At 34.6% G+C, this 26,300-nt stretch overlaps 1 protein-coding gene across 2 annotated transcripts in view; it reads right to left on the bottom strand.

The window, feature by feature from the left end:
- SGCZ (sarcoglycan zeta) overlaps window positions 1-25,037 on the bottom strand; it is a 241,443-nt gene extending 216,406 nt beyond the window's left edge. Inside the window, exons 1-2 of one of the 2 annotated variants that reach the window (XM_032999155.2) lie at window positions 24,933-25,037; window positions 16,846-17,040 (exon numbers count right to left, since the gene is read on the bottom strand). In XM_032999155.2, the coding sequence (XP_032855046.2) occupies window positions 16,846-17,040; window positions 24,933-25,037 (300 nt within the window). Of the gene's footprint in view, window positions 1-16,845; window positions 17,041-24,932 lie in introns of those variants that run through there. The other variant, XM_032999156.2, reaches the window with a different exon arrangement.
- Between the last annotated feature and the right edge of the window lie 1,263 nt (window positions 25,038-26,300).

The raw sequence follows: 26,300 nt of genomic DNA, 5'->3' as shown, positions 1-26,300 counted from the left end.
CATGGCAAAGGGTCAAATTAAGGTAACAGTTAATACTTTGTCCTGGGTTTGAGTGAGTTGTGGGGGATTTTTTGGTAGAAGTGGAGGGGGGTATGGGGGGGGGCCCTGTGAGAAGCTTCTCAAAGCTCCCCTGGCTCCAAGTTGGCCCCACCTCTGCAGCAAAACGGAGCCAATCAACTGTACCTCTGTGATAACGTATTTAAGAAGGGACATGGTGAGGAGGAGTTGGGACTTGTGAGGAGGAATTCTGGCAACTGCGTGAACACCAAGGTCAGTGGAGGAACAGAAGAAGAAAGGAGGGGTTAGGTGTGCCGGAGCAGAGACGCCCCTGTATACTGTGGTGAGATGGCAGGGCAGCACCCCCTGCCACCCATGGAGATCTACGGTGGAGCAGACATTGATTTATGGCCTGTGAGGTGCTTTGCATGGGTGACTAAGGTGATTGTACCCAAAGAAGGCTGGGATCTTGTGGGAAAAAGTAGCCCCTGCTGTTGTAGTTCGGTGCTGGAAGGATTGCAGCATGCGGGAGTGTTCCGTGCTGGAGCAGCTTGGGAAGGGCTGCAGCCATGGGAGGGACTCACGTTGGAGAAAGTTTGTGGAGGACTGTCTCCTGCAAGAGGGGGACCACGATGGAGCAGGGGGAGAAGTTCCAGAAGCTCCCCCCACCAAAGGTGAAGAAGCAGCAGCGCTGACTGCACCCCCCATTCCCTGCCCCTGCGCCACTGGGGGAGGAGGTAGAGATATTGGGAGCAGAGCTGAGCCCAGGAAGAAGGGAGGGGTGGGGGGAAGGTGTTCTCAAGATGTGGCAACGCTTCTCACTGTCCTACTCTGTTACGTATTGTTAATGTCTGTAATAAATGTATGTTCTTTTTTTCTTCCCCTAATGAGTTTGCCTTGTGCCTGTGACTATAATGGGTGATTTTCCCCTCCCAGTCCTATCTCAAAACCCAAGCCTGGCCTATTTGTCCTTTTTCATCACTGGGAGGGGAGCGGGGAATGAGCAACTGTGTGGTGTTCTGAGCTCAAACCACAACATACTTATAAAAGTGGAAAAATAGGAAAAATATGTAATATTATTATGTCATTACCTGAAGATTCAAGAAATATTCCTGACTCATGTACTTTTAAGAATTTAATAGACCTTAGAAGGTTGCTGCTATACTGGCATATCGATTTGTTCTGTTTTCCAAGGAAATGAGTCTAATGAATAACAGGAAAAAGTTGAAGCATTTAATATAAAAACCTTTTTCATCAAATTAAAAAATAAAAAAGAAGACTTACTGAAAATATGCAAGTCTTTTCTTCTCTCACTTTACATTGGAAAGTTTGTTTTGCCTTTTATACTGAGTATTTTTTAGTTTCTAGGTAGTTCTGGAAAATGACCACCTCATATCGCAGTAATACTGACACCATAGCTTTAACCTGCTGTATGTGGATCAGAGATGATTTCATTTTTCATTTCCTTCGGATGATAGCTGAATAAAAACTGCCACTCTATAAAAAATAATAGAGTTTTGTGTTGTGTTTTTTTTTTTTTTTTTTTTTTTCAAGTATTGGTATTTTCAAAATGAATTATGAAAAATATTCTGGTATTCTATGAGGGTGCTCTATTTCAAAGACATTAATCAACTCCAACCACACAGGCAAAGTCAATTAAAATTCTCACAATATCATGTCTCTTTAGCTAAATATGCATGGAAAAGCTTCTGGAAATCCTGGCTTGTCCATTGACTTAATCAAGATCAGAGGGAAAACCACAGATTGATATTAAAATGCAGTCAGCATAAGACAGACTGTGTATGATTCACATGCATACTGGTGTAAGAACACATGTGCATGTTTCATACACACATATGAAAACACAAAAGGCACACATGCACACACAGAGGAGTTACACGACAGAATGTAACAGGCCATAATGAATTTGAACAAGACAGAGACAGCTGCACCACACTTTTGCTTCCCTAGCTTATTGTAATGAACAACAATTAAGAAAGAAAAAGATAAATCAAAGTGATCTGAGCTGCCCATATAACTGCCTCTTCCTTGTAGATTATTGAGGGACAGAGAGAGAGATCAGAGAATAAGCACAGAAATTAATCTAGGTATACAGATTATAATTTTTTTTAGTATTTTGAAGTGGGTTTAAGCCATTTTAGTAAACTGCAAACAAATTATTTATAAAAGAACATCTATAAAATTTTGCATGACAGATTCACACAACTGTAACAATACATTGCCTAGTATTATCTGAAGCCAAAGGCAGAAACTGTGAATCAACTGACTGATGTTTTCTAGTCAAGACAGTACATCAGAGATTTTTAAGTTTTTTTCAGAAGTTATACAACAAATAGAAACATAATTGCATTTGTAAAAGTGAAGGAAAAAACCTTTTCAAAATTCTATGACAATACCTAAACAGATTCATGTACTGTTATCCAGTAACATGCGTTGTTCTTTTTACCATCTCTTTTAAATTTATTGTCATCTGTTTGTAAAATTACATGAAGACAGACATTGCATGGAAATAATTTAGTAAACTAAATCACAGTTTTATGTCAGAGAGCATTAATTTAGGGATCTAAATTCAGTATTTCATTTGACAAGATAGTTTAGTTTCATTCTGTTGTGCTACAACACTGCCTCTCAGCATACTACTTAATTTTCTTTCCTATTTATGGGAGGATGTAAAGATCCTAAATAATTTAAAATTTTATATGGAACCAGGGATCAGGCTAAAACAATTAGTTCTCTTGCCAAAATATGATCCTTAAGTTCTTAATTTTACTGCACACTGCAGTGTACTGTAATTCACAATACAAACAGTTGTTTTATCAACATAATGTATAAACTGAGAACCACATCCTCAGCACTGCTTTCATAAAAACGTAAGAATGGCCATTCTGGGTGAGACAAAAAAGTCAGCCTAGTCCAATATCTCATTTCCCACAGCAGCAAACCGGAGATACCCAAACATAAGAATAGGATAAAATTCAGATGAATGTATTTTTTGGTAAATCTCTTGCCCTTCATCAATTTTGATAGCCTTTGGTACATTTTTCTTCTATGTGTTTGCCCAATCAATTCTTAAACATCTATACATTTTTTGGATCCACATCATGTGGTGAAGAGCTCCATAGATGAAATACAGATGATGCTGCCAGAGTAACATTTGTCCTTCCCTCAATTTTTCACAACTTCTCTCTAACCAAGTGACTAACCACCAAATAACATTTTTTTGTGGGGGCTAAGCGGCTGCAGCTTCTCTGTACCTATGTTCAACCTGCTTCTCCACTTTATGGGTAACTTCTCCTAACTGCCTTATTTCCCTGGACTCCTCCTGGAATTAGTACCTATAACTATTGCACCATCACCAAATGAAAAGGAAGCTAGAAGATTTATGTCACTCAGGTACACATTTAATGTACAGTTACTGATCTTCACTATCCTGCTGAGGCACAGAAATGTGTTTGCACACTTCACTACTCCACCTCCACAAGAATCAGTACTTTTAGCATCATGCTTTGAGGCTTCAGAGCCTGCCTGAATCATCATATAATGTTCTTCGTCACCCTCTGTATACCACCTAGTATTTATTTATACTACATCTGTTATTTTCCAGAGTCCACCCAGCATACTATGCATATTAAACACAAAAAATACTGTGAGGATCCTAATGCTCAAAAAAGGAAATATTTCATGTATAATGTCTCCAAAAGGGTATTTTTACAAGGGTAACAGGCAAAAAGCTATGCAGGATGGTTTTTCTAAAACAACATATGTATCAAGATTGGCTTACAATTACTTTTGAAAACCAAGCCATTAACTGCTAACCCAAAATTTTTTTAGATTGTGTGTATAAGAAAAATACTGAGTGTTATAGCATACAAAAGTACCACACAGAAGTATGAAAGAGTTTCTAGAAATACTTCTAATCACTTTCAACAGAATACACTATAAGTAGTCAGATGTTTTAATGCTCAGTAAACTACTAAAGCTATCAAATAAGAATTTTGGAATTTTTCTCTGTAAAACAGACAGACTGCTTGATGTAAAATTATTATTTAGGGATACCTTTTTGGGGTCAATAAATGATTTGTACATCATGAGGTTATTAAATGTTGAGTAATAGTCTAATAAACAATTTCAGTTAACTAGGACAGAGTATTGTGACATATTTATATGACTGGATTACTCAGATGGACTTAGATCTTCAGTCAATGAATAATAGTAACCTGCCAGAATGTTTCAGCTGAGTTTATACCTTTGAAATTGAAATTGAAATTTGAAGTTTATACCTCTGTGATTATACTGTATCATATGGTATAATCTATTTTAATTTTCATTGAAGCAATGGTTTAAGAATGTTTTAAATTCCAAAAACAGCTTCCCCTTTACAAGTTTATTCAATCAAAAATCCTTAGGAGGTTTTTTGTTGTACTCTTGCTTTACGTAAGTGACTCAGGTTTCATCTAAACTTTAGGTTTTCTGAAGTAATTTTATTCACACACACCATGAATCCAAAATCCATAAATATATTCCCTCAGACTACAAAAATTATTTTAATTTTTACAGTAATAAAAACCTTCATCTACCACTGAATTTTATTTTCTTGAAAGTAAGTGTTTCATTAACCTTCAGTAAACTACAGATTACAGATTTATTAAATCTTAAAACAGGAGTATAACAGTCCTTAGACAGTTAGGCCAAAGCTCAGATAACTATTCATAACAGGATATTTATTTTGCCACAGTAATAACTAGACATCAGAACACTCCTGTTAAAAATCAGAAATTACTTGAGAGTTTATAGAAGGCATAGTCTCCAAAACTTTCATATCTGCCACAGACTCTGTGTTGCCATACTCTTTGCCCTTTTTTTGCTGTCCAACAGATCCTGCTTCCTCTTTAGAGGAAAGGGAGACTCTTCACTTTGAAGGACTGTGGCAATGGTGAATTGAGGGCAATTATAGAAAGAGCTAAACTTTATTTACCTGATTTATGATAATTTACCTACTTCATCTGTTTGACTTAAATACCAAATTTGCTTACTTGCACCATTAATGCAAAAAAATAACCAAACCCCAAAAGAACCAAACCAAACAGAAAACCTGACCAGAGATTACTTGGACATGGATAATTCTCCCATTCAGATCTCTCCTACAAGGATCTTCCCTGATGGGTCCAATAAAAAAGATAAAATGAAGAGGCTATCATAAGTTGTTTCTCAAGAAGGAAAACAGATATACATCTACAGAAAGATCCAACTGTATTATTTTTGACTCTACGGAATTATTCTATTTCCGCTTGTTAGGATTTTTCAATATAGTCAGGGAAACTGAAAAAATACTGTGGGTTTTTATTCTCTTTATGTTTCCACAGTATTATTATCCTTATATCCAAATGCAGTAAGAAAGGCTCAGGATGCAAGCTTGATCTCTACCCAGGTATTCATGTACAGTACCCAATATTTTCTTTTAAGCCTTAATTCTTTCCATCTCCAGTCCCCATTGATCACTTCAACAGAACTGTTTTATGAAATGGCAGAGATGGAAACAGTTAATTTTAAATGTTATGGAGTAGCAATATAGTCTTCATAACAGAAATAATGATAATACCCGCTAGAATGTATTTTTACGTAAGTAATATTCCCAAAACACATAACAGTAATATGATCTCTGAGCTCAGTGATTGAAATAGAAAATAGCAAAGCAAAGATTATCTACCTTTCAAGTTCTTTCCATTACAGCTTTATGGCAGAAGTGTCATAAAGATGTGGTTGCTAACTCACACTAGATTCTGGCTTCAGTAATTCTATACCACCTTTTAATTTTAAAATCTTATGCCTCTTACTTTTATTAATAAATTTATCTTTAAATATTCTAATAGATCTATATTAAAAATTACACTCAAGATAATGATAATAATAAATAAAATAATTCAAAAGCTAATAGTTAAGTAATAAAGTGATTTAAATTACTTTGCAAATCATTTATGAAATTTAAAATTAAGTGCAAGATAATGTAGAACTAAGCATAAAAATCAACCCTCTCCCTTTATAATTAGCATTTTAATTATGGAAAGGACAAAACCAACATGAAACCATCAGGAAATTAAAATGTAAATAGTTTACAGCCCTCTTGAGAAAAAATAAGTTTTGGATGTGTATATACACATAAGCTTATACCAATCAACCCTGAGAACAAATCCACAGGCAAATTTCATTATTAACTGTTCACATTATACATTTTTGTTTTAAATTAACTACTGTGAAAATGAAGAAGTTCTTTAATATTTATCATCATAATTTGGTAAGTAAACTGAAATGTTAGAGTATGTAGCTGTAGCATATAATGTGAAAAAATTATTTCAAACAAAAGTGTCTTTTGAATTGCATGTTCATCCAACAGAGTAAACAGATTTTTGTCTCCTCTGCTACTTCCGTGTAGCATGCCCATACCCAGAAAGATGGCTTGAGTGAGTTGTATATTCCTGAAGACAATGACAGAAATTAGAAAGGCCTCCATCTCTATAAAAAATGTCATAAAAGTATGATTTGAGGATGACCAAGTGTATATATTTTTTTTATTTCTCTCTATATATACATCTATCTTAATCTACATTCAGTATTAAAATATTATTTCTTAGCGTCTCTACTGAGCTTAGGAAAGCAGGATAGCAATTTTGATTTTCATTCTGTGAGAACTCCTTTTCCTTTTTTGACTTGTTCCATCACAGCATACAAAAATAAAATGACTGATTAAGAGTTGAATTAGTCAATCAGAATTAATATATATATTAATTCATACTGTATTTTTATTATATTTGTTGATGTAGAAAGAAATCTGCACAATTTGTTTTACTTAACTGAATGGTACAGTAAAAAAATTTGCACTGGGTCTCTGAAGCTGGATGTTCGACTGAATATATTATTGTCACGATGGACACTGATGTGACTGAAAGGCTATACACCATGTTGCCTGCAATAACGAATCATTAGACAAGCTCTGTTGGACCAGGCTTTTCCAGAAAAGGCAGCCAAATTTATATTAGAATCAAGAGCCTTAGGATTGTGTAATAATGTTGACTTCTATTTGGTGGTGGATCCACTATTTCTACATTGCCTCTGGCAATATCATTTATATTCTGCTTTTATTGGATTTCTGGATTTTTATTCTGCAACTGTATCTAACAGTATAGTAAAATATGACTGTTAGACATAAACAAGATATATCATCATTGTTGCATCATTTGGGTAAAGATCTTAACACTTTTTTCCCCTCATTCCCTGCAGGCCACACAAATGTCTTATTCACACTTTTGATTAAAAAAAAAAAAAAAAAAAAAAAGAAGTTATCGCTGCTGTATTATTCCTGCTTAAAACATTTGATTTCATCATTTAATCCTGACTGGGATTCCAACCACACATCTAATATCCTGACTTATAAGAAAGGAGAGGAAATACTCTGCCACGTAAGACATATATCACTACATATTCTATCTTATCTTCCTATTTATTTTTTATTATAATTTCTAGATGTACTAGGTCTAATTTAGGCTAGATTGACACAAGTACATTCTGTTCCTGTACACAGACTTGTATTGATTTCAAGATGGTAGATTTGTATAAATAAAAGCAGGATTCCAAGCACAGACTGTAATTTGTTATTGTACTTTATACCCACATAAATCATCCCAATAATAGAAGGGAAAGAAGAAACCATGACACATTTCATTATTCATAGAGGCTGGTGCATTGTAGTAACTAAAGTTTGTTCAAATGGTTTGATATCTTTCTAATTACTGCTAAATAATATTGCAAAACATTACTACTTGGCCTAACTATAAAATTAACTTGGCCTACTTTATTTGTCCTATTTGAGACAAACATGCTGATTCATTAGCCTTCTTTTCTTTTCATGTAATGAGTTTCTGTTTATTATTTTCTTGAACCTTAATATACAAAATTAAGTTTTTTCTCTCTTTTTTTTTCTATTAAATATGACCACATGTTAGCAACTCTATTCAAACAACCTTTAAGAATTCAAAATTATATTTGTATAATATTCCCTTGAAAATCTCAATTTCCACAAACATTAATATCATGCTAGAATACACATGGAAAGGGAACACAGCTAAATGCCAATGAAGAAAATTAAGCTAATTCAATTTTCATGAAAGCAAATATTTGAAAAAAATTCTGATATACTTGTTCCAGCCTATTTACATAGTGAATGATTAAGAATAAGCTGTCTAGCAGACACTGTTCACTCAGCTAAAGCATATTATTATTATTTAATAGAAGGTAAACATCCACAAACTGAAAATAAATATGTACGTTCATTGTCACCTAACCTATCACATGAAGTTGTTGCCCTCTTCTATAGTTCCCACACTCATTATTCTTTTTGAATGTTAAAACTTTTACGAGAGATTGCACAAGTCATAGTTTAATACGTATCAAAATCTTGATTCACATAAAGTGAATTGTGGAAGAAGATGTAGTTATCTACACTTTTTCTGAAACATGGGGCAAGCTACCTGTGCATGTTGGACTGCTGACATGGTAATAAAGGTACAAGTTATGAATCTGTGTTCCTCAAGCTGATTCTAAATCAGCCCTGACACTTCATGATAAATCTGAAGGAATGAGACAAATGAGCAAGCAGTGACCTTGTACAGGCAAATAACTCTTTATGTTCTCGATGCATCTCTATGAAGTAAACATTGTTTACAGGCAGCTTTCCCTAAGCATTAAAGTTCTGGATACTACAGTACAATTTTCCAAAGCCACTGCAAGGTCAGGTTGAAGTTGGTTAAGCAATCATATAGAAAGATTTTTGTTTTCTACAGTGAATTAAATCACATTTTTACAAAGTAAAGTAGGGTACAAAGTATTTATTCCCTTTTTCTTTTGGGAACTTTGTTAGTATTCTGCCATTAAAACTGCATGACCAGACAAATATAAAAATGAGAAATTAATTTTATTCCATTTTTTCTTCATCAGAGATAATTTGTAACAATAAATGCCAAAATGTACATGTATATATATATATATATATATATATATATCAGGAATAAAATAAAATATTTAAAATTTTGATTCAGGCACCCAGAATCAGTAACATAATTTGCACATCAAATCAAAGCAACTCATATTTGCTAAGAAGTGCTATTAAATAGCACTGTTTTAAACAATACCTCTTTACTTTTTATACAGGAAGATGCCTTTGCATGAGATGATCAGTACTACAAAATAGCTAACCAAATATGTGTAGCAGAGGCTGGACAGTTCATGCATACTCTTGCTGTGCTTATATGTAACAAATAGGATATTGCAAACGTGATTTCAGATTAGTTGCCTTTCCACTGTGATGTGACAGATTTTATGTTTTTCCCTTTCATTGGAAAAAAAAAAAAAAAAAGGTAGATAACAGAGATTTACAGAAATTTACCAGTATTCTGCACATTAATTATTATACAGTCAGGTAAATCTATGCCATACTTATGACAGATTGATTTTATTTTTTTCCCCCCCGATAAGTGCTAGGAAAAGAAGTATACAACACAGAATTTATACATACAAAGTGAGATAAAAAGTTATTTAGAAAAATGGTATTAGAAACACTTAAAATGAGTTCTTCACTGTACTCAGGACAGCAACTATGTGACACACTCAAAAGAGATTAAGAAGAAATCAGTTAATTCCTACCCACTGCACTTCAAATGAAAGAAGACATGCGTTTTACAGAATACCCTCCAGCCCCATAAAGTTGTGCTTTTACATGAATGTTAACAAATCAGATAAAAAAGTACAAGTATACTTAATTATAACATGATTTTTTTGTTGACATGCTGTGAACAAATGTTTGAATCATGCATGGAGCTGACAGGTTCATTCAAGAAGCTTAAGTTTCTGTTTTCCAGTGGAACATAAAAAGGAGATAAGAACACAGCCAATTATAAAAATAAGACTCTGTGCATGTGTGTGTATGCATGTACACGTGCATATATGTCTATGGTTTTCCAACAGTACTCATTTTAACTGGCTAACAATGTTCTAAATATTCTTTAAAGGAATTATAAATCTGAGAAGAAAATACTCTTGAGGAATCTACAGTTATTTCATAGGAATTTCCAATAAAATTTCTTACAAGGATGTTATCTAATGTTTGAGACTAAAAGATAGTAAGATAGAGGTCATGTTTCTATTGAAGAGGAACACCAGAAACACTAATAGCCTATGAGTAGGACACTTACCTGGAACATGATCTATATTGGAGACTGCATGAATTTGAACCTTGGTCTCTGATATCTCGTCTAAGTCTCTTAATCATTAATAATTAATGATATTGCCTGCTCTGGACTGGATCTTTCTCACTACAAAAAACAAACAAAAGGGAAACAAAAGCTTTCTTGCATTCATCCCAAAATGGGACATCAGGTTCTTGAACATTAAAATATTGAGGGATGTAAAGAAATAGTTTTATATCCGGTCACGAGATAACAAGTTTTGAAAATGAGATTATTTACAGTTTAGAATAAATTATTGACAATAAATGTTTGCCATTGAAATAAATGAAATCTGTAGATGGGACAGAACGTATTTATTAAATATCTAGCAACTCTTCCTATTAAATTATAATAGTATTTATTCAAAACCTAATAACAAACTGCTGCCTTTGTAAAATGAAAGAACTTGTCTGTTTGCCAAACAATCAAATTATTTTTGAGTAGAGATAAGTACAGTTCATAAATTTCAAATTGGACACATCTCAACAAAAATTAGTTAAGAAATGGAAAAGAGCTTTTTCTTAGTTCTAATTGAAATTGTGTTAGTTGGCATGGACAAAAACTATCCTCATCTCATAGATCAGCAGAACCAAATGGACTGATAACAGAACAAATACTGTTTTGAACATCAAATGAAGAGATCTGGGTGGTCAAAGAATCTTAGAAACCTGACAGCTCATACCACTGTCATGATTGTTGAGAAATGGATAATTAGAATTACAGTAGAGTTTTGCAAATAAATTCCTTTCTTATTCTGCATTATGCCAAGACTTTGCTATAAGTCTAGATAAAAGCATTGAATGCAACTACTTTAGTTCTGTACCAGTAAAACCTTAAGTATCAAATTATAGCTTTAATGGACAAATTATACTTTTAAAGAAATTGTATTTTTTCCATATTGGATATTAAGATCATACGTGTTTGTGTATGTGTCCTAACAACACAGAAAGTTAAAAACTTGGAAGATTTCCTCATTCTTGCACAGCAACCAAAACCCAGGAAAATATACTTGTGTTTACTAGTCTCTATAAGTAATGTTAATAAAATATTATTGTTCATTTAGATTTTTCAGATTCAAAAGATTCTAACTCTAAAAGTCAAGCACCTAAAGGAATATAGGGACAATCTATAAAGATGCAAAGAGTTAATGGTTGCATATATCTCCATTGTTATATATGCTGTCACATAAAAAAAAATCATACTTAGTTGGCACATGTATCTTCTGGCAGACATTCAACCATCCTGCAAACTACCTGCTGTCCGAACAGGGTGAAGATGGAGCTAGGCAGCCAGCAACCAGAGTACGTTCAACTGTGAGCAGGAAGCACGTGAATTCCAACCAGAACATTCAAACTGCTGTTTATGCTCCGCTTATGTTTGAAGCTAAATTGGAGTTCAATTCCCTTGAGAAATAACTGTTGCAAACCAGAGGATAAGTCTCATTCCTGATCTTAAAAGTAAATCCCATGGTACTACTGGCAAGAGGAGTTTAACACGTATCAATGCAGAAAACATCGTGCCATGACAGCAGTCAAAACTGACTACACCACTGCCCGTAACTACAGCAAGAGAAAATATTTGGTTTAGGTGACTGCATTCTTAGAGGGATAACAAAGTATGCCTTTTCATACATCAATTCCTAAGTAGAAAGCAGAATATGGAGACACACAAAACCAAATGTACAACCAAAACCAGTAAAACAATCTGGTGCTGATACTTCCTAGGATATGTGTCTGAGATATAGGCCAACCCAAAAGAGATCCTAAGAACTAAAGCAGTTCATATTTGCATTTTTCCTACCATTACAATTTTTTGAGGCTTTGTAAAGTCCAAATCTCAATGTTATGTAATAAGCAACAGAATAATGTAATATCAAGTAAATGCCAATATCAATGCTAATTGTGTACATAATAGAAAATGCATACATGCACAGATATTAAATACCTCCTCCACTAAAAAGGGGACATAGGTTTCTATGATGATTGCCCCATGTCACTTCACAATGTAACTTCACAGCACTAAGAATACTTTTTCTTTTTTAAATCTGTAGTTTGAAATACCTGCAGAAAACTTTCAGCTGCATATTTCTACACTGGTATTTGTTTAGTGACAAAAATGTGAGGTAAATCTCATTTTACAGAGTAAGTAATCAGACTGACAGACTGCCAATATACTTTATTTGTTAACAGCTATATGAAGAATAAATTATATACAATTATAGTTCTATTGAAGTTAGAACAACTTAAGGATGACAAAAGATAGAAATTGTATCAGAGAATAATGTTCAAGTGATTAAATCTTTAAAGATAAAGTAAACTAATTACCTATGCTATGGACCATACAAATACATTATGACAAGAATGCAGGCACTGTAAAAAACATTTATTTCCTTGCCATCCTTTAACAAATGACAAGGTTAGTACAAAGAAAGGAAATTATAAATATTCCATTAAATTCAAGTTTCCTAGGTCTATTATTTTGATATTGACAAAAGCTACAGATTTCAGTTCCCAGCTTGATTTTTCCAAGGTGTTTTGTATGTCTCCTTTGAAGATCAGGCTTAAGAGACATGAGGAAAGTTGAGTTTGTTTTTGAAGACAGCAGTTGTTTACTTTTTAGGAAAGAATTTCATACAATAGAGAAGTCTGAAGTTCAAGAATGTGATTTAGATTTTGATGGTTCCATTAAGGGATATTATATTGTAAAGTCTATAAAATTATTTTATCCTTACCACTAAGGACAGAGTAGATCCACTTGATGCACACAAGGCAACAAATTTTTATTCCAATGACAAGTTTAGCCCTGGGATTATTTCAGAGCTGTTATTGGCAGAACATTTAGTTCAAGGCCAGATCTTTCTCTACTATAGCCTACTCCTGAATTATTATTTTCCACGTAGACCTGGGATAGGATGGTGTGCTACAGCTACATGCATCTATCAGTGGGAATGTTTAGGGATTTCTTTGTCCCGAAGTTCTTACATGCTTTCACATGTATCTTTCTAGACAAACTATCAGACAGTGAGATAACAGATCTTGACTAGACATTAAAAACAAAAACGCTAAGCTACCAGTGGGGGAATGTCTTTCAAAAAATTATTACTACAACTCTGATTCTTCCATCTAATACTCCTTCCGCTACACAGATGCTAATTATCTTCAGTTTTGCTTGTCTAATGCATGTTATATCAGGGAAATTATTTGTAACTTGTATTTACTTTTGAAGTATCTTTCTTACATTGTACACTGCAAGAAGAGATTGCATACCCAAAAGTTTTTCTACCTTTCCCAGCTATACTACTTAATCTGATAAAAGGACACTTGCACAATTTTCCCGTACTATGTTTTTACACAGTTGCAAATAAACCAGATTTCCTTTTTAATTATTTCTTTGATGAACTATTCAACATCTGTTCTTAAGGACAATTCACTTTAGTTGCCTGTCTTACTATGAGATGAATGGCCTTACAGGAGACCCTATTTCTCCTCTCCTTGTATAAAAAAAGCATGGGATAACTAGCTCAGATTCAGAATGTGAATCTTACATGCAAGGTCAGTATATTCAGAAAACTTTCTCAACTGGAGAATCTACAAATTGAACTCGGAAAGGCTTTTATTGTGCCAATTGCAATGTGACTGCAGCTGTACAGTTAAAAATAGAAAGTCAACAGCTAATAGAAATTAACATCGATGCAATTGTCAGCCAGCAATGACAAACCCATGCCCTAGCTTTTCACGACCCCTTGAAGTGGTGCAATGCTAAAACAACAAATAATTTAAAATAATGTCAAAATGTCAAAGCAGTTCAATTTCAACAATTATTTTGTCATGGCTAGATTCAACTTTTGTGCAAATACTCTTTAAACCAGTTTAGCAAAAGCATTTTCCTTTTCAAAAGGTTTCTAGCTGCACTTCATATTTCCTATCACTGCCCAGATATACAAATACTATTTCTTGTCTATATCTATCTATCTATATATACGTGCACATAGAAGATATTCAAAGCTATTGAATTCTTTAAATACATGAAGTTTAGGTTTATAAAATAAATTATTTTACTCTTAGACATCTGTCAGTAAGAATGTGACTCCTTCAAACTTGATACAAGTTTCCCACTGGTGTTCAAATGTACATGTGTGGACATAAGCGTGAAGATTTTACTGAACTTTTTATATGCCTATGGATTCTGTTTTCTGCAACTGTGTAACCACAGAGCATTCCATAATTTTATATAAAAGTTGGAAGATAAAAACAAATCACTCCTAAACCAGTACATTTCATTAAACAAAAGCATGAAATATTTTGTCATTGAAATAATAATGTTTAATAATTTTATGTCAACAAGGGTATACTACATATAAATTTGAGTAAGAATGATCTGGTGGCAGTATGATCATTAAATAAAATACTTCTGATATCCTTTTTAAGTACAAAATCACTTGGAAACAGTAATTTTTACAGATTGCTCATAACAAACTGTTAAGTAGGAACTTTCATTTCTGAGTATCTAAGGAGTATATGATATTCCAAACTGAACAGTGATCCCAGGCATCTGCAGTATTTTGGGGGGCTTTTCATATGAAAGAGGAGTGATATGTTCCACTTTTGTTTTCTAAATTGCTTACTGGTATATATGACTATGATAAATGTGAATATACAAGATTAATTTTAATTCTGTAACAGGAGGGTTAAAGATTAAATCACACTATTCAGTGGCATAGCATTTATCTGTATTTATAACAATGAACATAAACTTTGTGATTTCTGAATTGTTATAATGAAATGACATTATGAAACAAGTAGGTAACATTTCAAAAACTATTTTTGTGAAATTAGTAAGCCAGTATTTGCATAATTATTTCAGATACATACATCTCAAACTATTGATGCAAGGTCTTCAGTCCATCAACTAGTAAGCACAACTGCTAAAACAACCTGCTTGTCTCCTGCACTAGATTCCTTCACTGATTTAGTGATTCACCATAAGCCCTTAACTTTCTAACAAAGCTTTGACATGTGGAAAAGAAAAATATTTCAAAACATCTTTTTTTGGTTTTGTTTTAAAAAAGATTGTATGTTCAAACAGTAAGAGTTTTAAACTGGATAATGCTATAGTAGCTTGTAGCATGGAAGGTCAAAGATTGCCTAGATATGGAGACAGTAGTTTCAAATATTGTATTGAAATGCAATCTTCTGCACAAAGAAAAATTCTGTACTTTTAAAAATATCTTATTAACATATTTAAATTTCCATGCTTAACGCTCCTCTGGAGTAAGAGCAGACCATTTTACTGAAGTCAACATGTATGCCTAAATATGCTTCTAATGCAAATAGCAAAAACATATGTGGATGTCCTATTTTGCAAGTACATTATGCTAAAAAGAAAAGAAAAAAACAAACCAAACAAAAAATTGAAGCAAAATAACCCCTCAAACTTCTAACAAACTCTTCAGTGCATGAATATTGAAGTCATACAATTGTCAAAATATTAATCCAACATATTCATCCACGAGTTGCAACTCAGAAATAGCAATGTATTTGCACAATACATCACTCCAGGCAACTATGTCAGATAACTCTATGCATTGTGGAGCATTAGCAGTTATGGAACAATTTTAGACATATGTTTAAGGCTGGTTTTGTTGTCTATTTTTTATTTCCAATAAACTAATGGAGAATAAAAATGTCCTACTGTAGGAATTAGAAATGTGTTACTAGCTACACCAAAACATGTCTTATGAAGGTCAAAATCCAGACAGAGACCACTCTGATCCTAGGAGAAGCACTGCTATTTTAAACTGTGGAGTTTTCTGTGTTTTCTTTTGGTATACAAAAAGACACTAATTCACTGCCAACTAGTGAGTACTTCTACCACCTTTATCCAAACAAAGCTTTGGCAACAGCTGGGCAGATGCTCTTGATTTTCCACTGAACACAGATATACTTTCAGGTGTACATCTGAAATATAGACTCAGTAACACTTGGATGCTATTGAAGGTTCCAGATGGAGGCTGTCTCATAAAATTCTGTAGCTTTTATATTCACCTAACCGCTCTTATCAACATCAAAACAGCTACTCTAAGTGAAACACAGTTCAAATGGTCAGTAAATTCTAAAAAAAAAAAAAAATAAGAACAACATAAACCAAAAAAGGCACCCTAAGTTGACCTAACTAACCCAGCTTCCTCCTAAGAGAGATACCATGCAGAACAGACTTAGTAAACTACTGATTGCTATCAGTGGTGACAAGCAACAAAGAGATGCTCAGAGCAGTCACTATCATGCTTTTGGTTGGGCAAAGAAAAAAATCTAAGATCCAGATATATTTTCAGCAGATATGATTAACGAAAAATATCTGAATAGATAGGGCACAGGTCCACTCACTACAGAATATACACAGAAAGCACAAATATCTGATGTAACACTCAAAGAAGTATCTATGATAGTTAATCTAAAATTACAAGATTTGTATATAACATGGTAAAGGAAAGAGAACTAAAACTACAAGTCATTACTTTAAGAAACAGGATACACAAAGTTACTGTGATACTTACCACTGTGAAATTCATAACCTTCAAAATCCATACTGTCATTGCTAAGTTAACAATCATGGTAACCAAGAGCAGAAGGACAAAGAAGTATAAGCACCTCTTTCGCCATCCATAAATCCCTACTGGGTAAAACTGAGGATGTTCAGTCCTTGGAAGGCTGTTCTGTTGTGTTGCTAATATATACTGCTCTCGTGTCATCTGGAAAAGAAAGATGTAAGTATATGTAAGAAAATGAGAGGTTTGTTTTTCATAGATTTTATTACATGAAGATTACCTGAGAATGTGTAGAAAATTAGTTTCTATGGGCACAGAAGCAGTACATTCATTGATCATAAACAACAAAGTCATTTTTACTAGGCATTTATTAAGATTTTGGTGGTTTTCATTAATTCAAATTAAACATTTGGTTTGATATTTCAAATTGGATTTACATTTCAAATTTATCAGCAAAAGATGTAAAAAAAAATCAGTGTAATCCTTGTATTTATCTTACTATCTATTTATGAAGACTGTTTTATGGCCCCTTATGAGGTCATTCAGGAAAATATGTTTTTGGAGAAAAAAGTCATGTAACATTTTTTGCACTGATTTTGGCTGAGCTAAAGGTATTTTTCTACATATCAGCTTGTAACCAAAACCAGCATACTCTTTCATACAAAAAGAAAAAAGACATTAAAAGTCATCATTAATTCTTCTTTAGAGCAAAAATGTTTATGACATTTAATGAGAGACCCATTTAGGATTTTCTACATCCTTAACTTTCTTTTACAGATATTTATATTCATATTGAGCTACCACATTGCCTTTAGATTGGAAGGTATTAACTTTTCTCCATGATTTAAAAATGAAATTAAAGCAATCTCATTTTGTTTATGTAAAAGTTCTTCCTGAAACATGCCCAATAAAAAGATTGGTCTAACAGTCTTTGTGCTCAGGAGAAGGAAGAAACCCCCCAAACACAAAACAAAGAAATACCCCAAACAAACAAAACCCCAACAAATTTATTAACTAGATAGAACAATCAGTTTTACGCTTAGAAACTGTCTTTCTTTTCACTAAAAGTAAAAAATACACAAAAGTAGGTCAGTTGATTCAACTATAAATAAAAAAAAAAAACAAACCAAAACCATAAAATCCATTTGAAGTATCAAAGTGTTGATTTCATAAGATTTTTTAAATTTAAAGCTCAAAACAATTTATTTAAACGTCTGTATTACTAGATATTTACTCAAATCAAAACTCTTGAAATAATTCAAAACAGAAATAATCAATTTACAAAGCAGGTTTAAATAAGCTAGTAAACAGGCATTTTGTTATTCTTATTCTTTTCAATCAGAATTGCTTCTCTTTGCCTGTAATTTCAATTAAATGTAATGTTCAGCAGTTTATTTACATAGGAAAGCTTTACAAACAAGAAGTCCCTCAACGACATTGCTCAATGTTCACAAAGTAGTCTCACCAGACTTCAAGACCTTAGACCAACCCCTTATCATATTGTGTCAGTAACCATCCTAGCTGTGTCTGAATTATTGATTCAGAAACTGAATGTACAAAAGGGTTAATCATATTCCTCCTTATAATGAGTTTCTAAACATTTATTCAGCCAGCCATTATAACAAAAAATGCAATGCATGATTACATTTTTTGATTTAAAACAATCAGTATTTTTTACACCATTACCATTGTCCGGTGACCTTGGTTTATGTATTACTTACAAAACAATTATTACCATTAAAAATAGTTGAAAAGTCAACTTCCAGATTGTGAGAATGCCAGTAGCAGCATTGCCCCTAAAATATGAAGGTGGCACCATGAAATACGCCCTTTGCAACACAATCATTCAATACAATTGCATTTTATTCCATCAACACAGCCAGACATCAGTTAGTTCCCTCGGTGTATACTGTTCCGTTGAGTGAGACTTGGTGATGCAGGTTGTCCCCCCGCAGCCCATGGAGGCTAAGGGTTGAGCAGACATCCACCTACCGCCTGTGAAGGACCCCACGCCAGAGCAGGTGGACATGCCAGAGTCTGTGACCCCGCAGAGAACCTGTGCTGGAGCAGGCTCCTGACAGAACCTCTGAACCCATGAAGAGGAGACCACACTGGAGGAGCAGGTTTTCTGGAAGGACCTGTGGTCCCATGGGGGGATCCATGCTGGACCAGTCCATTCCTGAAGGACTGCACCCTGTGGAAAGGACCCAGATTGGAGCAGTTCACAAAACTGCAGCCTGTGGGAAGCATGCATGTTGCAGAAGTTCACAAAGGACTGTCTCCTGTGGGAGTGACCCTACACTGGAGCAGGGGAAGTGTGTGAGTAGTCCTCCCCCTGAGGAGGAAGGAGACTGAGACAATGTGTGATGAACAGACTACAATGCCTGTTCCCCATCCCCATGCACTGCTCAGGGGCAGGAGGTAGAGAAAACGGAGTGAAGTTGAGCCTGGGAAGAAGGGAGGGGTGGAAGGAAGGTGTTTTAAAATTTGTTCTTATTCTTCATTATACTACTCTCGTTCTACGATCCCTGGGTCCCGTACAAATCAATATTGGGCATAATGCTGTTCAGTATTTCCATAAGTGATCTGGATGATGGGATCAAGTGTACGCTGACAAAGTTTGCCAATGATACCAAATCAATTGAGGAAGTGGACACTTTGGAAGGGAGAGCCACCCTCCAGGAAGACCTGGATAGGCTGGAAGAGTGGGCTAACAAGAACCTTATGAAGTTCAACAAGGACAAGTGTAAGGTCTTGCACTTGGGAAAACATAATCCAGGAATGTTGCACAGGCTGGGATCTGCCTGGCTGGGGAGCAGCTCTGTGAAAAGGGACCTGGGTGTCCTGGTGGACAACAAGCTCAATGTGAGTGAACAGTGCGCTGCTGCAGAAAAGAAAGTCAACAGGATGCTGGGCTGCATCAGCAAGGGCAACACCAGCAGAGATAAAGAAGACACTATCCCACTCTACTCAACACTTGTCAGGCCTCACCTGGAATGCTGTGTTCAGTTTTTGTCCCTGCTATAGAAAAAAAGATGTTCCAGGCTGGAGAGGGTCCAGAGGAAGGACACAAAGATGATCAGAGAACTGGGAAGCCTGCCATGTGAGGAAAGGATGAGAGAACTGGGTTTGTTCAGTCTTGAGAAGAGAAGGCTTAGGGGAAACCTTATCACCATGTTCCAGTATTTAAAGGGTGGCTACAAAGAAGGTGGAGACTCCCTTTTTATAAGGAGTCACATGGAAAAGCCAAGGGGTAATGGGTACAAGTTACTTCTGGGGACATTCCAACTGGACACAAGAGGAACATTTTTCACAATGAGAACAATCAGCCATTGAAATATTCTCCCCAGGGAAGTGGTGGATTTCCCAACATTGGACACTTTTGAGGTTCAGCTGAGCAGGGTGCTGGGCCATTTTGTCTAGACCATGCTTTTTCCAAGGAAGTTTGGACCAGATGATCCTTGAGGTTGCTTCCAACCTGGTATTCTATGATACGATACTCTCTTATTAATTGTCAATAAGTTAAATTTATTTCCCCAAGTCTGTTTTGCCTGTGACAGAAGTCCTGAGTGATCTTTCTGTCCTTATCTTGACTGATGAGCCTTTTGTCTTATTTTCTCTCCCCCTGTCCAGTTGAGGAGGGGGAGTGATAGAGAGGTTTTGTGGGCATCTGGTGGATAGCCAAGGTCAACCTACCACAATCATCTACAAGCTATTTTTTTCTTAAATCTCTTGAATCTTTTTTTCTAGTCAAAAAACAAAATAAAAATTTTAATTCTGAAACTGTTCAATATAAAACCACACACCACCAGCTGCCTTCAGAACTCAGGCAATTTGGTCAGACCCTATTCATGTAAAATCAATTCTTCCCAACCACCCATAAGGATCAAGGCCTCCGTTTTCTAAGAAATAAATATATATGCATATTAAACAGGCCCCAAAGAATTTGCCATTTGCTATGACTATAAAAATATTATTGTCAGTTTGTCTTATTTTTTAGGGTTATTAATCTGGCCATTTACAGTTATTGGCAGCGCTCTTACTACTGATTTGTATACTCATGTAAAACATAATCAGCTGATTTTTAAACTACTGAAAACCAAAACAAATCCTAGTTGGTCTAGTAATTAGTACCTGGAGATATTAAAAGTACTAAGACAATAATCATACAAATGTTTGATAATATCTCCATTTTGTATCATGTTTTTATCACCATTAACTGAAAAGATATTAGACAATATCTACTTCAGATAAGTACTTTTAACTGAGGAGGAACTGCTGTGAACTCTGTGTTTTTGTAAATCATTAAAAGGCAAAGAAATTCCAGAACACAAGAAGGACACATAAGTTAAAGTATTTTTTAAAAGTGACTTGCACGAGCCTTGCTAAATCATGCAGTATGACAGAATGTCTGTCAAAAGCTAGTCATACCTAAAAAAAACTGAGAAGTTTTTGCCAAGAATCCTGATTGATAAAGTGCACATGTACTTCATATATAAAAATGCACAGACACAGGTATTTATGAGTAAATATTTATATATGTAGAACATAGAAATACATACAAACATACACACAAACTTTTGATGACTGAGTTGCTATTTCATCCTATTGGACTTTCAAAATACATTATAAAAATATATATTCTAAACTAGGCGACTGACAGATCTTATTGATGAATTATTATTAAATGGACATTTAAAAAAATCTGACTGCATTATACACTTAATGCTATTCCATTACTCAGTTATTGTAAATATGAAATGACTGGTGACAACATTCCAAGATAAGACAAGTTCTATTGTTTGAAAATTTACCTGCATTTCTGACATTAGGATGTTTGAGGGTCTCAAATCAAAAATAATTAAGTTACAGAAGTATTCCATTAAATATTTGAAGGGTTTCAGTGTTAGTATCTTAAACTGGTAAATCCATGGCGCACACATGCATATATACACAAAGTCATAAGCAACCCAAAGCCACATGATAAAGAAATTAAAAATAACCCCTGTGCTCTGATAATGAATGAGATTTCTAATTCAAGTCCCAAGTAATATGGGATACATTATTCAGTAACTACACAGAAATTACACTGCACTGAGCAAGTATCATAAACAAGAGAAAGGAAAATACTATAACACTCCACACTATTTAGTCACATCACAACTGTACCTAAATATATTTTGCAATTTTTAATTTTATTTTTTGGCTACTCCTACACCTTTTGATCTTTTTCAGTACCATAAAAAATATGATTGTGCATATTCACTAAGCACAGGTGAATCTGAGCAAGCATAAGCACACAACATGAAAACTAGATCACAATCAAGCCAATGACTTTTAAACTATTGCTATTTTAGGGCCATTATGTACTATTGGAACAGTTATCTTAGAATAAAAGTAGCTAAAGAATGGAGCAGAGGCATTTTACATTTTCAAAGTTTATTTTAGTCTGGGAAAATCAGAGGCAAAAAAAAATTTACAAAGGTAAATTTTCAAAGTAAAAGAATGAAAGTGAATACAACGAGCAAATGTACTAAATCTAGAGGGTGAGATTTTTGGTATAATTCCTGAAGTTAGGGTATCAGGCTACTTAAACAAGTCTTAACAAAAATTGTTTAGAACACAATTATGCCTTGCAAATAATTCTCTAGACAAATATGAATCTGTCTTAATGGCTAATGGCTCTTTTCTAAGTGCTACAAAAGAAGAATCAGATTCAAAACTAAGAAATAAAAGGATGATGGTTCCTAATTAAAAATGATTAGTCAAATAGGAGAAACAATTCAATATTTGCTGTTAACATCTGGTCAGGCAATTAAACCTCCAGCTTTCTTATTTTGTGAAAAGAAAATTATATTATTTTGTGTATTTTGAAGAAAAAATAGGATTTTTATTTCTGGATCAGCGCTACATATACTCTAAAACCTATGTTGATTCCATTCATCCTACATTTTTTAAAAAGTCACCCAAGAATACAAATAAATAGGTTAAGAGGTAGGTTCTTTACCATTTTGCACACACACACAAAAATAGTGGTAAAAGATACATTTAGATAAAATAATCTTAAATGGTAGAGGTGGGGTGATATAAGGTAACAGCATATTACTAGGGCATTTCAAAAAATCTTCTCAAAGTATGGTTGACCAAATAAAAACCAAGATTATTGCAGTAGCTTCTCCATGATGCACTAAGGAGCTCTTAGGAAGATCACCTCCAGCAGCTGAAACAGGTGGAAGGCTGAACTGGGTGAAATACCTTTGACCAAAGCACAAGATGCTTTAAGAAACGAAGATGACTACAGAAAAGTATGATTTTATTTAACAGAAACAACAGGAGTTATCAGACAGATTTTACACAGTTTGATGTGGGTTCTCCATGTTTGAAAATCAGGCAGTCTAATAGAAAACTGGTATCTCTGGGGGTGGATGAATGTAGGAGGGAAAAAAGAAACTTCATAAATGATTTGCCAGGATAACTACAATTTTCTGCAGATCTAAAACAAGCATTCTTCTCTTTTACTTAAGGCTGGGACTCCAGGGTTTTTCCTATCACAAATCTATGTCTCAAGCAAGCAAAGTTCTTTACACCAAACAAGATCTATGTCAGCATTATTGTACATATCAGGAATAGAAGCCCAGGGAGGGAGAGAGAAACTTGTCTACAGACAATGAGCAAACTAGTGAAAAACTGATGAACTGAATCACTTAAGTCTCACTCCTTTTGCCTGCCTTCCATTTGGCATTACTGTTGGAGATTTTTTTCTGTTTTAGAGGCAATACAAGTTTGGGGGCATTACAATGAAAGTTGGTGAAAAGTCAGTTGTTCTAGTTCATGTTCTCTCCCAATTTCTTTTTAGCTTTCTGAGAAGCTCAAGTTGAAGGTCTCAAGAGTTCCACAGTCCCTGCAGCAAATAATATAACTCATATTGCTTAGAGACCCACAGCGCTCTCTAATCTTACCCAGATTTTCTGCTACCTTGAGTTAATACATTTCATTTGACAGTTCTTGCTATTAACCAAGCTTTCATACTCCTACCTTTAAGAAAAATATTATGCAGCAACAGATCTTTTTAAAAATGTTTAATAAAACCTGCCTGCATTCCCAAGGGTGCAGAACAGAAAAACCGAGTATGTCTGAAACATCAATACAATACTTAAAAGCGGTATGAAATTTTTAATGAAGAGTGCTCTTATTGCAAGCATATCAATCCATTAGAATTCATCCATTTGAACAAACTCCCAATAAAATGGAGATGGATGCCATCAGACATTTACCCATACCTTGGGGGAGACAGAAAAATTCTTCTTTTGTATTTAAGAACTTCCAACATTTTTTAGAACATTCAACATTTAGAACTTCAACATAGTTATTTTATCTGCTATATTTATATATGAAACTAAAATAAAATCATTACTTCTTTCCATGACTGTTTTTTTGAGACTTCAATTCTTTTGTGATATTTCTTATTAAAAAGGAATTACCAACATAGGTATATCAAGACTTAAGTAGGAAAATAACCTTAATGGTGGTAGAAATCTACTTCTTGGAACAATTTGATGATTATTATATTATAAATGGAAAATTATTATTTAAATCTACAAGCAATTTTCAAGTCTGACAAAGTATTATCACAGCAAATACTTAGCTATATTAAAGAAATCTAAGAAATCAACATCTAATTTGACAGATGCAAATCGGAAACTTTACTACTCACATCATGAAACAGGTAAGCTGAAAACCAATATAATTTTTGTTACCTCAAGAATTGTAATTGTAGTCTGCCACATGACACTGCTATTAGACATTTTCATTATTGATTGATTCTCTGTACATTACTGTCTTAATTCAAAGACAGAATGAAAAACATAAAGGAATTTTAAAATATGAAAATACAGTATGACAACATCTAGACCCAATAACGATTTGCGTTTGTAAGGAATGTATTACCAATCAGATGAGCTGTAGGCTTGAAGAGACAGAAGAAAAACTATAGCTAGAAGGGAAAATTCTTCGCATCAGCATTTAGAGGAAAAAAAAATCAAAAAGCAATGTGCTCATAACTACTAATAGCTCAGGACACTATACAGATGATTTACCAGAACCAGCTGGCTCTCTCCACTCACCCTGACACTAACACAGCCTCTTGCCAGCAGCTCATGCCTTGGACAGCTCTCTTTTTGTATGACACTACAGTTGGTCATTCATTTTTCTTCCATTCTATACAGTATGTGGCATTAATTAACCTTACAGTTGTGTCACATCCCAGTTTCTCAGGACGGCAACTCAGATTTGCTGATTCCCAGGTCAGGATTAAGGTGAAATGACACCAAGCATTCTTTAACTCAAAAAACCTAGATTTTTATTTGTTCACAACAGATACCGACTTGAAAGTTTGTCAGTAAACCTTGCTACCACTGCAACAAGCGGTAAAATCCCACAACTTACACTGACAAACCACGAAGTACACATTCCCTGACAAGCCTTAAACATTCCCGGACAACCTTTGCTGTATATGCAGGGATATAGCGATAAATAGGAAAGAAAAGGAGAGAGAAAGAGGAAAAGAGAGTAAGAAAAGGAGAGAGACAAAAGGAAATATTTCACCAGTCCTGGTTCCAGCATGGTCTAGACAGCCTAAATGTCCAGTTCTGGAGGGGTGCTGCCTCTTAGAGCTTTGACTCTCATCCTTTTATAATCCCTTAATACTCCTCTAAGCAGGTACTCAGACTCATTAGTCTAATTAAGCAATCTATGCTTCTAGAATTCTCCTGGCTTTGGTGGATGCATAGTTTGTACCTTCAGAGTCTTCTGGAAAAGGGTCAGTGGGCTTGGGGGTCTCTGGGGAGTTAGTGTCCCCTCCCTGCAGGTATAACAAGTGTCTGACCTTTCTTCTCAGCACATGCATCATGAAAACAGCTTCACTATTGGCTCTTTATGTGCTCAAGGTAGGGAAGTCTGGTCTCAGAAAAGTGCAGTCCCACCTCCATGGGACCCTCTCTTCTTATTGCATCTTCCCATTACAGCCCCAGTGTTCCCATAGACACTGTTCCCTTTACCAAAGTTCTTCAGAGAAGTTTGAGACATTAACTGTGATTCTGTTGGACCATCACAAGTTGAAATATTATTTTACTGTTTTCTTTATAGACTTTAGTTGGAAGTTTACCATATGTAGTGAAAAATTTATCACACAGAGCAAGTAGTGCTATAAGAACCATAACATTTCTTATACAGCAAATATACAAATACTTTACACCCCAACCTTGACTCTAAAATCAAGAGTTGGGATGAAATCAATAAGAAGTTCATTACAACAATGCATATGAAGATCGCAAGCAAGTGGCTTGTATCTCTTGAAAAGGCCTTTATGAATAAAAGGATAGATTTTCTTGGAAAGCTTTTAAAATGCCAAACAACTATACACAAAGCTCTTGCTGTCACTTCCAGCATGCACTGAAGCAGATAAA

This window comes from Tyto alba, unplaced genomic scaffold, assembly GCF_018691265.1.
Source record: "Tyto alba isolate M040663 unplaced genomic scaffold, T.alba_DEE_v4.0 Super-Scaffold_6, whole genome shotgun sequence".
NCBI classification, from domain to species: domain Eukaryota; kingdom Metazoa; phylum Chordata; class Aves; order Strigiformes; family Tytonidae; genus Tyto; species Tyto alba.
Note: the sequence above shows the minus strand (reverse complement) of the source record. Positions and strands in the feature narration are given on the sequence as shown.